Consider the following 14,004-nt stretch of genomic DNA (forward strand, 5'->3'; position numbering starts at 1 on the left):
ATCATCACTACAGGCCTTCTAAGGTAATTGTGGCCTTGTCCTCTAGCCTGGTCTTGGTCTCACATCTGACCACCTCCACAGATGTCCTGTCCCGGCCACCCTCTCTACCTCATCTGCTCAACTGCTGAAGCCCCCCCCCCCCCAAACACTGCACAGAAATGCCCAATCTCACTTCTCAGCCCCTGCAGCAATTCCCCATCACAGTCGAAAGCCTTTGAGGCCACTCTAACACACTCCTTCCCCGACATCTAGCCAGTCAGCAAGTCCAGTGCAGAATCTCCAGAATTTCCTCTACTCTGACTTCCCTAGGTGCTGGTGGCCCCCACCTGGACCAAATCCCTTCTCCCAGTCTCGGCCCTGCCCCCGTGTGGTCAGTTACCAGCACTGCACCAGCTCCACTCGTCTGTCCTACAGCTCTTTCCTGTTACTCGGCTACCTTCTCTCACCTGGGGCTGCCCCCTCGGGCTCCTCCGGTCCAGAAGCCATGCTTTCTGCAGGAGCACAGGGAAGCCTGCTCCAGACAGGGTGAACTCCAGCCCTGGGCTGTGCATGCACGTCTATGCTGCCTTACACAAGAGTATGAGGTATTCATGCACCACTGTATATTGATATGTGCTGTGCTATGTGTTTGTGTGTGCGTGTGTGGTGTGTTTGTGTTCATATGTGTGTGTTTGTGTGCATGTGTGGTGTGTTTGTGTTCATATGTGTGTGTTTGTGTGTGTATGTGTGGTGTGTTTGTGTTCATATGTGTGTGTTTGTGTGTGCATGTGTGGTGTGTTTGTGTTCATATGTGTGTGTTCATATGTGTGTGTTTGTGTGTGCATGTATGGTGTGTTTGTGTTCATATGTATGTGTGGTGCCTATAAGAGCATGTGTGTGTGTGTGTGTGTGTGTGTGTGTGTGTGTGTTGGTCTGGGGGTTAAGGGATTGGAGGATAACCAGGTTCACCAGTCCTGCAACCATGATGCTGGTTCTGCAGAAAGAAAGCTGAGCCCCACTTCACACAGAAGACACTGAAGAACCAGAGCACACTTGCCTTACTATATCCTGGGAGCTGCTCTCTCTCTCTCTCTCTCTCTCTCTCTGTGTGTGTGTGTGTGTGTGTGTGTGAGAGAGAGAGAGAGAGAGAGAGAGAGAGACGTGTACATGCAGGAGAACTGGAAGCTGATGAAGAAGCTAAGAGTTTGGGGCATCAGGAGATAGTGGCAGTTGCAGCCTCTCCCCGCTCATCTCATCCCATCTATCAGGCCCAGCTCCAGTGGCCTCAGCTCTTTCCAGCTCTGTAAATGGGCTCACCGTGTGCAGGAGGACCGAGCCAACCTCGCCTTACATACAGGGCTGCACTCAGCTGTAGGTCATCACTCGGTCAAAGTCTCTAGTCCTCAGAGAGAGAAGGGAAGGTGGGAGGCAGGCTCACAGGAGGAAGAACATGTGCCCAGTTCTCTAGGCCAGCTTCTCTGTACCTCCACTGACTTATAAAAGGCTGGCACAGTCATGGCCAGAGGCCATGGTACCTCATAGCTCATATCTGCGGCCTGAGCAGGCATGAGAGTTAGTTGCTACTACCCTGCTTACAGAGAAGGAAACTGTCTCAGCCCATGGCCTCACATGTCTCATCCCAAAACCATAGCTAGTGGTCACCAGAGATAAAGCCTGAACTTGTATACTGAGCCCCCAAACCAAGATGGGATACACTTATGAGAAACCCATCCAGGGATAAGGTGGCATCCTGAAAATCAGTCCGGTCTCCAAGGACAGGTCTTGCCTGTGAGCTCCCAAGGGACTGCTGCAAGTTGTAAGGACAACAAAGGCAGATGGTGGGGGAGTGACACACGGGCGAAGGCTCCATCCACATTGGATTTAACATTCTCTGGGCAAAAGGCTATGCTCTCCTACACGATCCTCTCACAAAGAAATGAGGAAACTAAGTCACCCACGCAGGTAGAATGATGGCTCAGCCCAGCCTTGGAGCCCCAGCAAATCCCAAGCTACACTGCTACGCTGGTCAGAATGCAGAGGAAGCGCATGGTGCTGTGATGAAGCAATGAAGGGGAGAGAAAGCCACAGAGCCTGCGTTTTAAGAAGAAACAACGGGGCCCAGGGAGGTGGCTCTGTTGGTAGTGTGCATGCCACAAAAAAAATAAGGACCTGCATTTGATCCAAAGGACCCATGTAACAGACCAGACATGGCAGTGTGTGCTTGTAATTCTAGTGTTGGGAGGCAGAGACAGACAGATAGACCAGTCTAGCCTACTCAGCACACAGCATACCCCAGGTGCAAGTGAGAGACTCAGAGTACAGGGACAGCACCTGAGGAGTGATACCCAAGGTTCACCTCTAGCCTTCGTTTGCATACACATAAACACACACACACCACACATGGTTTGTGGGTACAAACACACACATATGTGAATACACACCACACACCACACCATGCACATACCACATGCGCGCGCGCACACACACACCATATGCACACACATATATACACATCACATGCATACATACCACATGCACACACACTACACCACCTGTACTACACACACACACACACCACAGCACACTGCTCCACAGCACACACAAAATGAGAAATATCATGACATGGTAGCCACCACTGGTTCTGAGACCTAGGGCAGCGGCACCAGGACCAGAGTCAGCGGCTGTCTTGGGGGCAGGTCTCTGTGTGGTCCTGGATAGTGACTCTGCCTCCTACTGGCCTCAGGAAGGGCACCTGTGCAAAACCGTGATTCAACCCACACTCAGTCTTTTCCCTGATCATAAGAGGATGCATACACGCCACATGCACACCCCCACGCCACATGCACACCCTTACCAGCACACCCCTACACCCACACACACACCTCTGCCATCCCAGGATTCCTGTACAATTCCTTACTCTCTCTGCTCTCCTAAAAGGGAAATAGCCTTGTGGGGCAGCTGTACCCAGGTGTTGTGGGTTGTCCTGCTGCTGGTTGTATTCTGATGTTAATTCTGCTTCTAAGCTGCCCTTTGTATTCTGATGTTAATTCTGCTTCATCAAGAAGGGCTGGCCCCCAATGACGATCATGCAGTGGGTCACTTACTCAGGTGATCTCATGTGATATCTCCCCCATTTTAACTGGTCAATAAAGGCTGCTCAATTAGCAGCCTGGTGTCTGCCTGACCCCAGGGACCTGGCAAGTCTGGAAATGAGCCCAAGTCCCTTGGGCTCAGGCCAAGCACAGGCTGTGGCTCCTTCCATCCTTCTGTCCTTCTGCTCTCTGCCAGGCTGGCTGTACCTGCTTGAGAGGAGCAACAGGGAGCCTTGGGTCCAGCCCGCTGCCTGTCTCTGCCTTGGAGTTCACACCCACACGGAGGAGAGCCCATGGCTATGAGAAACGCCCCATCTGCGCTGTCAAGTGAACAAACTCCCAGGTGAGGATGCTCTTGGCAGGGTGGGGCAGCTTCACGCCAAAGCCCAAACAAAGATGACCTCTTTGCAGCGCTCCTAGGGCAGACTATCTTGGGGACCCTGAGCATGGCCAGAGCCACCAGCCTCAACAGTCATCTCAGAAGTATCCAACCCAGGGGCTTGGGCAGCAGCTCTACCACCCTGACCAGACGCCAGCCAAGCCTCCCATCCCACATCCCACTTCCTGCCCAGCCCGGAGCTGCTGATCCTCGAGAGCTGCCCCAAGGATGAACAGAAGCAGAACCTGTCCACTCTCCAGCCTACCCCTCTGCCATCAGGCAGTCAAGAGAACGTCTCTCTGAACCCCAACCATGGCAGACTCTGCCAAGCCCCCTAGGTGGATGGCATCAGGCCTCTAAGCAGACCCTATACCAGGCACGTTACACCTACCGTGGCGAGGTGTCTCATGGGGTCACCGACGTAAAGCATGGTAGGCTCGTGGGGGTCTGCACACGCTGAGGAGCTGGTGTGCCGCGGGACGAGGCATGGGTCTGGGTGGCTAGGTGGGGTAGGGGTAGACTGGTGGCTGCCCGGTGGGGTGGACTGAGGGGTTGAGGCTCTGTGGCTAGGAAGGCAGGAGCGGAGGATGCTCAGAGGCGTGCGGACTGAGAGTTGGCATTCTCACCCTGCCCATCTCCCTCATTTCTGTCAACTGGCTGCATCCAACAACAAACCGGGGCCCGCCCCTTTATTCCTTATGACTATTCATCAACTCAGGGCAGGCCTCAGCTTGCCCGGAGATGTGTTGGACCGCACCAAGCAGGCTGAGCAGGGGGAGCAGGTGGGGATGCAGGGTCAGTGGCTGGCTTGGAGATCATACACTCCCACTCGGACCCTTCTAAGCTGCCACTCAGGGAAGGCTCCGGAGGGCTGTGGCAGTCACCTACAAACAGCCTACACTCTAAAGCATGAGCAGTCAGCCCTGGTCCTGGAGACCTTTGCAGTCTGGGTTGGGTCACCCTGAAGGAAGAGATGGTGCCGCCAGCCTTGGCGACCCAGGGGAGAGAACCTGCCTCCTTCCAGGGAATCGTGGACCTACAGGGACCACCCCAAGGACTGAGTAGAGGAAAGACACACCAGTATGCTTGGGCTAGGGGAGAGTCGAGAACACGGCCAACTACCGTCAAAGGCCCAAAGTGGCGGTTGGAGCCAAAGAACCCATAACAGAGTTTTACAGACAGCATTTTTGTCCTGGCTCTAGCTAAGTCCAGGAAGCAGAGACAGGGCCACTCCACCAAAGAGAATTTTTGAAGGACCACCCGAGAAGGCACCACAGGCATGGTAGAGTTTGTAGAGCCAGGGGCTCTATATCAGCATCTGCCTAGTGGGGACCATACAGTGGATACCACTGCCCCTTGTCTGGGGGCATTTGAGTTTCAGGTCTGGTTCACGCATGAAGTCACCATAGTGGTCCACAACAGATGCGTGTCCTGTGAAAAGGGTCATCGGCCCTGAATCTCTAGGCCTCCTAGAAGGACAGCTTGAGCCCCCTCCGCCACACACACACACACACACACACACACACACACACACACACACATTTAGAGTCTAAGGATGTTCAAGAAGACGCAGAGATGGTGTGAAGACAGAGTCCTCTGTTTAACCCTTTCTCGCCAAGTTCCAAACCAGCTTCCTTCTCCCTCCAGAGAGCTTGCAGTATCTGGGCTTGGTCAGAGGGCTGTGGCAGTGGCTGTAGCCCCTGTTCAAAGCTCTGGAATTCACAGAAGCAGTAAAGATGGACTACTTCATACTGATCCCTACGCTGGTCTGAGAGGCATGTTCATGGCTGGGGCTGCACAGGTGTGCACTGCTCATAAGTCAGCTATGAACAATAAAGTCAGTTTCTAGTCTAATTTTGGGGAGCAATCTTTGGAGAAACACTGCTCAGGGATCTATTTATAATAGATAGACCAGGGGTCAACTGCAGCCTCCCTCCATGGGGACTAAGGGCTGAGTTTACAGACTCCCACCCCGTAGGTGTGGCCAGGCTGCTCCAGAGAGCCCTGAAGAGATGGCCTTCAAGTTTCTAGATTGGGGTTTAAGGAATTGTGTCCCTCAGCCACTCTGGGTCCTCATCAATCAATTGTCGTGTTGGCTTCACAAACACCCCAAGGAGAAAATAAAGGGAAGGATTAAGGCCGGAAAGGAGAATGGGACTGTCCGTGAGAACTCACACCTGACTCCCAGAGGAAGCACCTGGCCTGAGAGTCTGTGAGCCCTGAGGAACGGTCTGGCCAGGGAAAGGGACGCCCACCACTGAGCTCTCCTCTCTGCCACAGCCCCAGCCTGGCTCCTGCTTCCTCCTAGGTGGTTTGCCTGTCTGCCTCCACTGCCGGTGCCCCTAGGTAGTGCCAGGGTCCTCAGCACCTGCTTCTCTGGGGGTAACACACTGGAGGCTCTGCCTTGCTGACTGCTCCTGTAGCTCTCACAGCTGAGGTGGAAGTGAAGTTCTGCAGGCTCCCCTGGCGTTCTCTCCACAACACATGCTCAAGACTACAGTGCCCAAGTATGGTGTGTTGATTCAGGAGCAAACACACCACATACTGTCCCTGCTGGTGGCTTTGTCCCTCTTCCTCTGGACCCTGGAGTTGGGGAGAGGAATGGGCTCTCAGTGAGACTCTGGAACTGGGGAGGGGGCTCAGCTAAGTTCAGTACTATACACCTTCGACCCTCTTGCTACCAAAGCCTGCCAAGGAAGAGTGGTCAGAAACCACTGGAAGTGGTGGGGGAGCTGGGGGTCCCCAAGAGGATCACATAAAACTCAGTCTCCATCTCCGTTTGCCCTGCCCTTCCCTTGATATAAATTCTCCCTGCCAAGGTCTATCCTTCCTGACCTACCTGCCCCAAGGATTCATACACAGGGCCCATACACATGCTTCTCTTGGGCAGGAGAGAGACGATCCCTTTCTCAAAGCCAGCAAGGTTTCCTTGGGTGTCCCTTGGGGTCTCAGGGCATCTACTCCCTGGCTCAGTCCCCTGCAGGCCACAGGGAGATCAGCAGAGCACCTTCTGCCCAGCCAGCTGCAGCACCTCCCCAACCCTCTGCGGCCCATCTGTTCCTAACAGCTGTTGCTAGAGAAAGGCGCCAGAAACAGCGGGAAAGGGGCATCTGAGGGGAGGTGCAGGCCTGGAGGAGGACATGAAGAGGCGGGAAAGGGCAGTGATCCTGCAGCCGCGCCCAGGGCACCTGCCTCTCTCCCCTTTCCTCTGCTGACCATCAGCACTCTGTCCTTTTTCTGTATTTGAAGAGCTGGACCGGCCTCTGGCTCTTGGTGTCCACCTTCTTGTGGTCCATGGAGAACCAGGGAAGCAGAGAGAAAGGTCTGCTCAAACACTGGGCATGGAGGGTGAGAACTGGGATTTCTGCCCTCAGGGTCAAGCCCTCCACTGCCTCTTGGCACACGGTGCTCACAATGTGAACTTTGCCCTCCACTCAATCTCCCAAGACCCTGTGGTAGGGCCTTATTGATCTGGGACCTGTCCCCCGACATGTGACAACACCCATTGATTCTCAACCTTGCTGAGCACCCTGTGACTAGCCCTAGCCTTTGGCATGGGCCCCTCAGCTCACCCTACACAGCACCCGGGAGAGGCATCTCTGAGTTCTCTTCTAGCTGGGCAGGGGGATCATTTCACTTTTGAGATAGGGTTTCTCTGTGTAGGTCAGGCTGGCTTCAAACTTTAGATCCACCTCCACTGGCCACCCAGGGGCTGTGATTTAAGCACGTGCCACCGCACCTAGTCTCCAGGCCATTTTTAAAGTGGAGTTTCTGTGAAGCACCCGGAATCTAAAAGGACAGCTAGAACTGAAGGCCATTTGCAGGAGCAAGGAGCTCCATATGCAGAAGCCAAAATGGCCAAGGGGCAAAGCCAGCTCTAGAGTCCGGTGCCCCTGCATGGCAAACTGTGCAGAGTCTCCAACAGTGTGGAAAACATAGGCCTTCGCCCTTGAGCTAACTGTCACTCCCTGTGGGAGAAACAGCACTTATGGGCTTCTGATCTGTCCACTTCCCCATCTTAGAGATGGGGCCACTCAGATCCAGGAGACTAAAGGATCCTGAGAACCTCCCAACTAGGAAGACCAGGATGGGCTACAAACCCAGGACATCGAGCCCCAGAGACCTTCAGTTCCCTCTTTACCTATCACAACTGTCTAGGCTCTGCTATGCCATCTACATGGCCACAGGAAGCTAAGGCCACAAGGGCGTCCCTCACCATGCCTAGGGTTCTCCTCAGACCCACTAGGGGTTCATCCGCTCCTGCCCATCCCATTTGCTTTAATCTTACAACACACTCTACTCCAATGAGACTCGGGAATGGTTAGATGTCGAGGCCTGGCCCACCCCTCTGCACAAGGCCAGGCAGACAAGCTGGTACCCAGGAGGCTGCACCGATCTCCCAGGGTCCTCTCCATTCTAGCCCTTTCCATCACCTCAACTTCACAAGCAAGGATGTGGAGACTCGGGAGCATGTGAGAACTTGAACTCACTGACTGCACCGGTTTCTGACAGCCATTAAGTTGGGGGAGAAGAGCATCATGGAGTTCTGAGGGTTCACCACAGCTGGTAGACCTGCTCAGGACATTCCATGTGACAGAAAGCAATCTCCCGTTTGAGGTCCCTTAGACACAGAAGGAACCATTGAAGAGAATACATATCCCATCTACTCAAGGGCCATGCTGGCTTAAGCCATGACACCTTTGCTGGACTATCCTGGTATTTGGGTGGGATTGTCCAGCACACAGGAACAACTGGACACCAGTCATCACTGAGTAGGGCTCTGTGGGGGTGGAGGGGGTACCTGAGAACACAGGAGGTGGAGTTGCTGGAAGTCCTTAGAACCTCAAATGCCAGAACTGCCTATTGACCTGAGAACATGCCTGGGTAGTGTTTCTTGTCCTGGACCCAGCTAGGGATGGGGCTAGAGTTCTCAGGGATGGGGATAGCATTTGGGAGCTTCCACCTCATCACAGCGCTGAGCTGGCCCTGGTATCCCAGCCCTCTTAGGGCCCTTTCCTCTCTGTGCCTCCCATAGCCCCTGGAACTCTAAACCACACACACTCAGGCACTCTCTTAAAACCTCCCAGCACTTTAGAAGCCGCTGCAAACAACACGTGAATCCATGGCATGCACACCCTCCTCCCTATGAGAGTGCTCACCAACTCCTCCCTCTGAGAGTGCTCCACAACCCCTCCCTCTGATGCCCATCAGACTTTGGAGCCCCCCCCCCCAGGGTGAGTCAGCAGGCTCAGCTCCTGGACTTCAGACACTGGACATAGCAGAGCACCTGTGGAGCTGAATGTGGGCCTGGGCAGGCTACCCTGTCTGCAGCATTCACAGACCAGTCTGTACTCTGTAGTCTATACCCAGACCATTGCTTCCTCCGGGCTGCACCCTGAAACGATGATGGATTCTGTAGGTCCCCAAACCACTCTCACACATCTGTACCCCAAACTGTCATTTCCATAGCTGCCTCCATCCCTGGACTCAAAGATGCTCCCTGTGGTGCCTGGATGCCCCTTTCCTCTGCCATCCTAATAAGCTGTAATCGACCATGTAATTTATGAGATCAAACTTCATCTACCTCATTTCATGGCATGCAATGTCTAGTGCTCTCTGCATCCCCCCACCCACCCCCAACTTCCTGCAGCACCTGCAAGACCTCACCCCACCCCCAGTTCCCTGCAGTCCAGATGAGCTCTGGAGCATTGCTGCCACATGGCCCTATCTGTCACTCATCTCTGAGTCTTGATTTTTGCTGTCAGGACTGCTGGAAGTTCTGAGCATACAGGAAGCTGTTGGACCAGTAGCTGTCTCTTGAAAGAACTGTGCATGAGGGTCAGCTGAGCCCTGCAGAAGGGAGGCCAGGAAGTCCTGTTTCCAGGGAATTCCCACTTCTAGGAGCTGAGCTGTGCGCCCAGGAATTTCGTCCATGGCTTTACTGCAAGGCGTGTTGCTACCTGAGAAAGCGGCCCCTTGTTTGTGGAGGTGTTGAGCCCCGCCCGTGTTACCCCTGCTGGGAGCAGCATGCCCCAGCAGGTGAGCACCCAGGAGCACCCGCCAACACGTTTACGTTGGGCATCTTTGGGGCCGGGGTGGGTACCACATCCCTAGCCTCCGGGGCCCCAGGGCTGTTCCCTGCTTCTTCCTTCAGTCACAGTGGGGTCTCTGAGCACTCTGCCCTCTCAGGCATAAGCTGGGTAGCTTAGACTGTGGGAGGCAGCTTCCAGAACTCCTAAAGCAGGCATCTTTAGAGTCTTTGTGTAAGGCCCTCCCTCCCTGGAGCCTAGTAGCCACCTCCTATCCCTCTATACTGGAGAACACATATATCCTAGATGATGGGTGTCAGAATCATGTCTCTACGGAGTAACAGGCAGGATGGGGGACTATCCTCACCATGATGCAGGACCATTCTCTTCCCCAAGCCCCAGGCTCTCCTTCCACAGCATCTGCCTCAGTTCCCTTGCCTGTAAAATGGACACTTACAGGTGAACTGCTATTCTGAAACAGGCTCCTGAGCTGGCAGAGATCAGGGCTGGACAGGCAGAGCTCAGAGAAGTGGGCATCACCAGGATGATACCCTTACCCCCTGGGGCTGCCACTATAGAGAGTCTCACCCAGTTCCATGGGAGATCAGTGGGCTCTGACCAACCTTCCACCTCTACAGAGAGAGGGGAGAGTAAGGGCATAGTGCCTCCTGTCTCTTCAACCCTTGTTCACTAATGCCTAAAGTGGCCAGGCTTCTCCCTCCAAGTAGGGGTTAGCCTCACACTTTGCTTGGCTTCTAGAGTCCCTGGGCCTCTAGCATATGGCTCATCAGGTGCTAGTGGGAGGAAGGCTACACTGGAGACATGCTCAGCTGTCTGGTGCCTCTGCAGCCGACATGTGCCAACTCGGCTTGGGCTTTGCTCTTCCTTAATGTGCTTGCAGGGTTCCTCCAACAAGTCCCCGCCTGACGCTTTCCCAACCCTCTCGCCTTTGGGATCCTAGCACTTTGGTGGTCCAGTAGGGGAGGATGCTGAGGACAGAAGGCCTCGAGGGACTTCCTCGGGAACAGAGGCCTTCACTTGCCCTTTGCATGCTTCAGTCACCTTCCTCCAGTTCCTGGCACCACCAGGGCACGGCAGTGGTAGCCAGAGAGTGAGGCAGGAACAGAATCCCACAGCTACTGTGTCTTCTTGCCAAGAGGAGCTCCCAATAGGAGGCAAATTCCAAAGGCTGGCTGCTTGGTACCCCTCTTGGTCCCAGGAAAGAGCGCACAAGATGAGGAATAAAACCACTGTCTCCACTGGCCACATCTTCCTCTCCTAATATAAGGAGCCTGCCTTAGTACCCTTCATCCTGACCAGTCCAGAGATAGCTATAGAAACATGGGCCAATCAGAAAGATAGGGACAGCTCAGAGGCACATAGCAAACAAGTATGCTCAGACCAACATGAAGAAGCAGTGTTTCTGGGCAAAGGAAAAAGAGGGGTGGCCTCTCCACGGGGCCTCAAAATGTTGGACAATCTCTGAGGGCCGAGGCTTCCAAAGAACAAAGGTACCCCAGGAAAAACCAGAGAAAGAGAGATGCAAGTGAAAGAGGAAGTGGTCCCAGGGAACCACCTGGGTCCAGCCATGCCCGAAGCTCTTCCTACCGCTGGGTCCAATCATGCTTGAATCCATTCTTACCTAGGAATCGACAGTACCATGAGCTCATTGCATATTTTTCTTCCGACCCAAGGTGGGCTACCCAAAGCCCTGCTTCCTCGTTCCACCGGAGAAAAGCCAACCCGCATTTATCACCAACATCCAGTCTTTAGCGCAGCCCCGCTCACCATGCCTTGCAGGTGGAAGACATCCATGTTGGACTCCTCGCTGCCTGATGCCTCGCTAGTCCCTTGGCTGGGCTGGGGGAGGTCAAAGTAGGTGCTGTCTGGCTCTCTGTGGGGGTGGAGGGGAAGGACACTGGATGTTAGCATCTGCTCCAGAATCCGCTGTGCTCCCCTGGTTCAGGATATCAGGCTACCCCATGTGTGTGTGTCCATCCCAGGAGATAAGCCATATGTCCTTGGACTTCCGGAGTTTTCCAGCTCCCACAATCCCTGCCAGCCCTCGGCTTGCCCTTCAGGACTATTAGAAAATGCTTCATACACATGATCTCTGTGCCCACAGCCCTCTAGAGAACTGGCCAGAGGACAGACCATGACTGTGGGTCACATGCACACAGGACATGGCCCAAGGCAGCTGCTACCTCAGCAGACCCCTCTCCCAACCTATTTATTCCAAGCCAGCTAAGCCAACCAAACCCAGTGAGGCGGAGTTCTCCATACTCACAGAGAACTCCACAGGTGCTCGAAGGTGGAGGAGGAGGAAGAAGAGGTCTGGGCCATCTCCCCAACGCTGCCGCTCATTCTGGAAGAAGAGGGAGGACACTGAGAATTGGGGAATCCTGCCTTCCTCAGTACCAGGCGAGCCAAGTGGACGGCGGGGCTGCCTATGATGGTGCAAGGAGACCCCAGAGCTGTGCTAAGTCCTTCCACTCACGTTGCTTTCTCCCCCCCCCCTTGCCTCCCTTTTCCCTGTCTAGCTCCCCTTCTCTTCCTCCCTACCATCACCACTCCCAAGCAGCTCATTCTCTGGTCCAGGAGGTGAGACTGAGGCAAGCTTGGTTTTAGAGACGCCATTCCCGGATTCTGCTGCCAGAAAACGGGTAAGAAGGGCATGTGCCCTCACATTGGGTAGATGCTGTTGGAGAAGGGAATTTAGTCTTTGTGGTCTTGGGTCAGTTTTTTGAGAGAATGGGCCATGACTGCCGTCACCGTGTCCTAAACCTACAATGACGGCCAGGGTTAGGTCAAGCCAGGTCTTGGTTTGTGTATGTTGGAGGGGGAAGGCTGTGACTTGTCGCCAGGTCTTCGAGACAGCTCAAACTTCATCCGTTCCTCTTAGTAAGAGCGTGTGTAGGGCGCCCCCTGCTGGAACCATGCCTGTAATGCACAGTTATGCAGGTTACCGTGGGACTCAAGACCCTCTATGGTCCTCACCCTCCAAGGTCTAAGGCTAAAGTCCTAGGACTGCCCTGGAGTTGTCACCTGTGGATGGTCTCCTCAAAGGAGATAAAGGGGAGCAGGGTCACTCTAGCCCCAGCTAGTACCCACAACCGCTTTCCCCACGATTTCCTCAGCACAGCCTCCCACGCGGAGGCTCCGCCCACTCACAGTCACCCTGGAGGCGGGGCAGCGTAAGGGCGCTCAGGCACAGTAAATTGTGGGAGGGTGGGGCAGGGAAACCCCAGCCCACCTGCCCGCTGCCCATTAAGGAGCAGCCTCCCTGGGGCAGCCTTCTAAGCCCGCAAACCAGCTTGGCCCAGCTCTGCACTGCCAAGCAGACAGGTCCAGACTTGCCCAGGGCTGGCAGGGCAGATCTGTCGCTTTTGTCTGACCCCAGGCAGGAGGCTGCTCATAGTGGTTTGTGGCACGCATCTAGAGATGGCACGCGCCAGGCCATGGGTCCTCAGAGAAGTGGCACAAGCTGAGAGGGCCAGTAAAAGGGGACCAGCTGAGCACAGGTAGAGAGTGGGGTGGGGGCTCAGTCAGCAAGGGAGGATGACACAGGACAAGTACCCTGTACATATCGCAGTCCTGCCCTACTCAGAAGACAGGCTCAGAGGCCTTACATGCCTTGCCCAAGGTCACACAACTATAATAAGCACAGGAATTAACATAATTTATGCTCTTCTCCAGTAATAAGGATTAATTTTTCCCACCTCCCATTTATCACAGTCATGAAGGTTTTGACAAGCCATTGGCCAACCAGCATGGAAGGTGGACAGAGCTGCCTTCACCAGCTCCGGGGGAATGGTACTTTCTGGTGAGGAGCCATTGGTCAGGGAGGTATCTCTTCGCAGTCAGAGTGGGCTGGTCAGCTGGGCCAGGCTGGTGGACACCCTGAGACCCAAGAGGACATGCTTAGAAGTCCTACCCCAGGGACCACTTGGTCCTCTTCTCCCTTTTACAAGGACTACGCCAAGCTCAGAAAGGGAAAGGACATGGCTCATGTCACACAGTGAATGGACTCCAGGCCCCTTCGCAGTGACATTATTCACTTTAGCCAGACAGGGTGAGAGACTGGGAACACATCAGAAGAGGAACTGCCAGATACAATATGACCCGGACATGTTAGGTGACATTTGACTGTGACCAGGAACGAACTGCTGATTCAAAACAGCACAGTGTAGACGGACTGTGAAGACCGTGCTGAACCACCTAGTGTCCGAGCAACATGTACTGAACAGGAAATCCGAACAGGGAGGCAAAGGCAGGTTGGGGGTGCCAGCCTGAGGTGCTACGGCAGCGAGCAAGGGCTCATGGGGCCAGGGTTTCTCCTGGGGATTTAAGACGCTGGAAGTCGCTGAGCTTCAAGCTTCAAAATGTTGTTTGGAAGACAGCAGTGGTGCACACGTGCAGTCCCTGCTGTGACAAGGCTGAGGCAAGCTCATCAGATCAAGGTCAGTCAAAAACAACAACAATAATACTTTTAGAATAAAATGCTAGTTATATGTTAGGAGAATTT

General features: G+C 54.3%; 1 protein-coding gene across 5 annotated transcripts in view; it reads right to left on the minus strand.

The window, feature by feature from the left end:
• The window catches only part of Trp73 (transformation related protein 73), an 83,627-nt gene that overhangs the window by 36,804 nt on the left and 32,819 nt on the right, over positions 1-14,004 (minus strand). For 2 of the 5 annotated variants that reach the window (NM_011642.4, XM_006538720.2), the window contains exons 2-3: positions 11,767-11,844; positions 11,268-11,373 (exon numbers count right to left, since the gene is read on the minus strand). In NM_011642.4, coding sequence (NP_035772.3) covers positions 11,268-11,373; positions 11,767-11,822 — 162 coding nt within the window. In that variant the 5' untranslated portion in view covers positions 11,823-11,844. Of the gene's footprint in view, positions 1-3,278; positions 3,301-3,841; positions 4,122-11,267; positions 11,374-11,766; positions 11,845-14,004 lie in introns of those variants that run through there. The other 3 variants (NM_001126331.1, NM_001126330.1, XM_006538721.3) reach the window with 2 other exon arrangements.

Source organism: Mus musculus, chromosome 4, assembly GCF_000001635.26.
Source record: "Mus musculus strain C57BL/6J chromosome 4, GRCm38.p6 C57BL/6J".
Taxonomy (NCBI): Eukaryota; Metazoa; Chordata; class Mammalia; order Rodentia; family Muridae; genus Mus; species Mus musculus.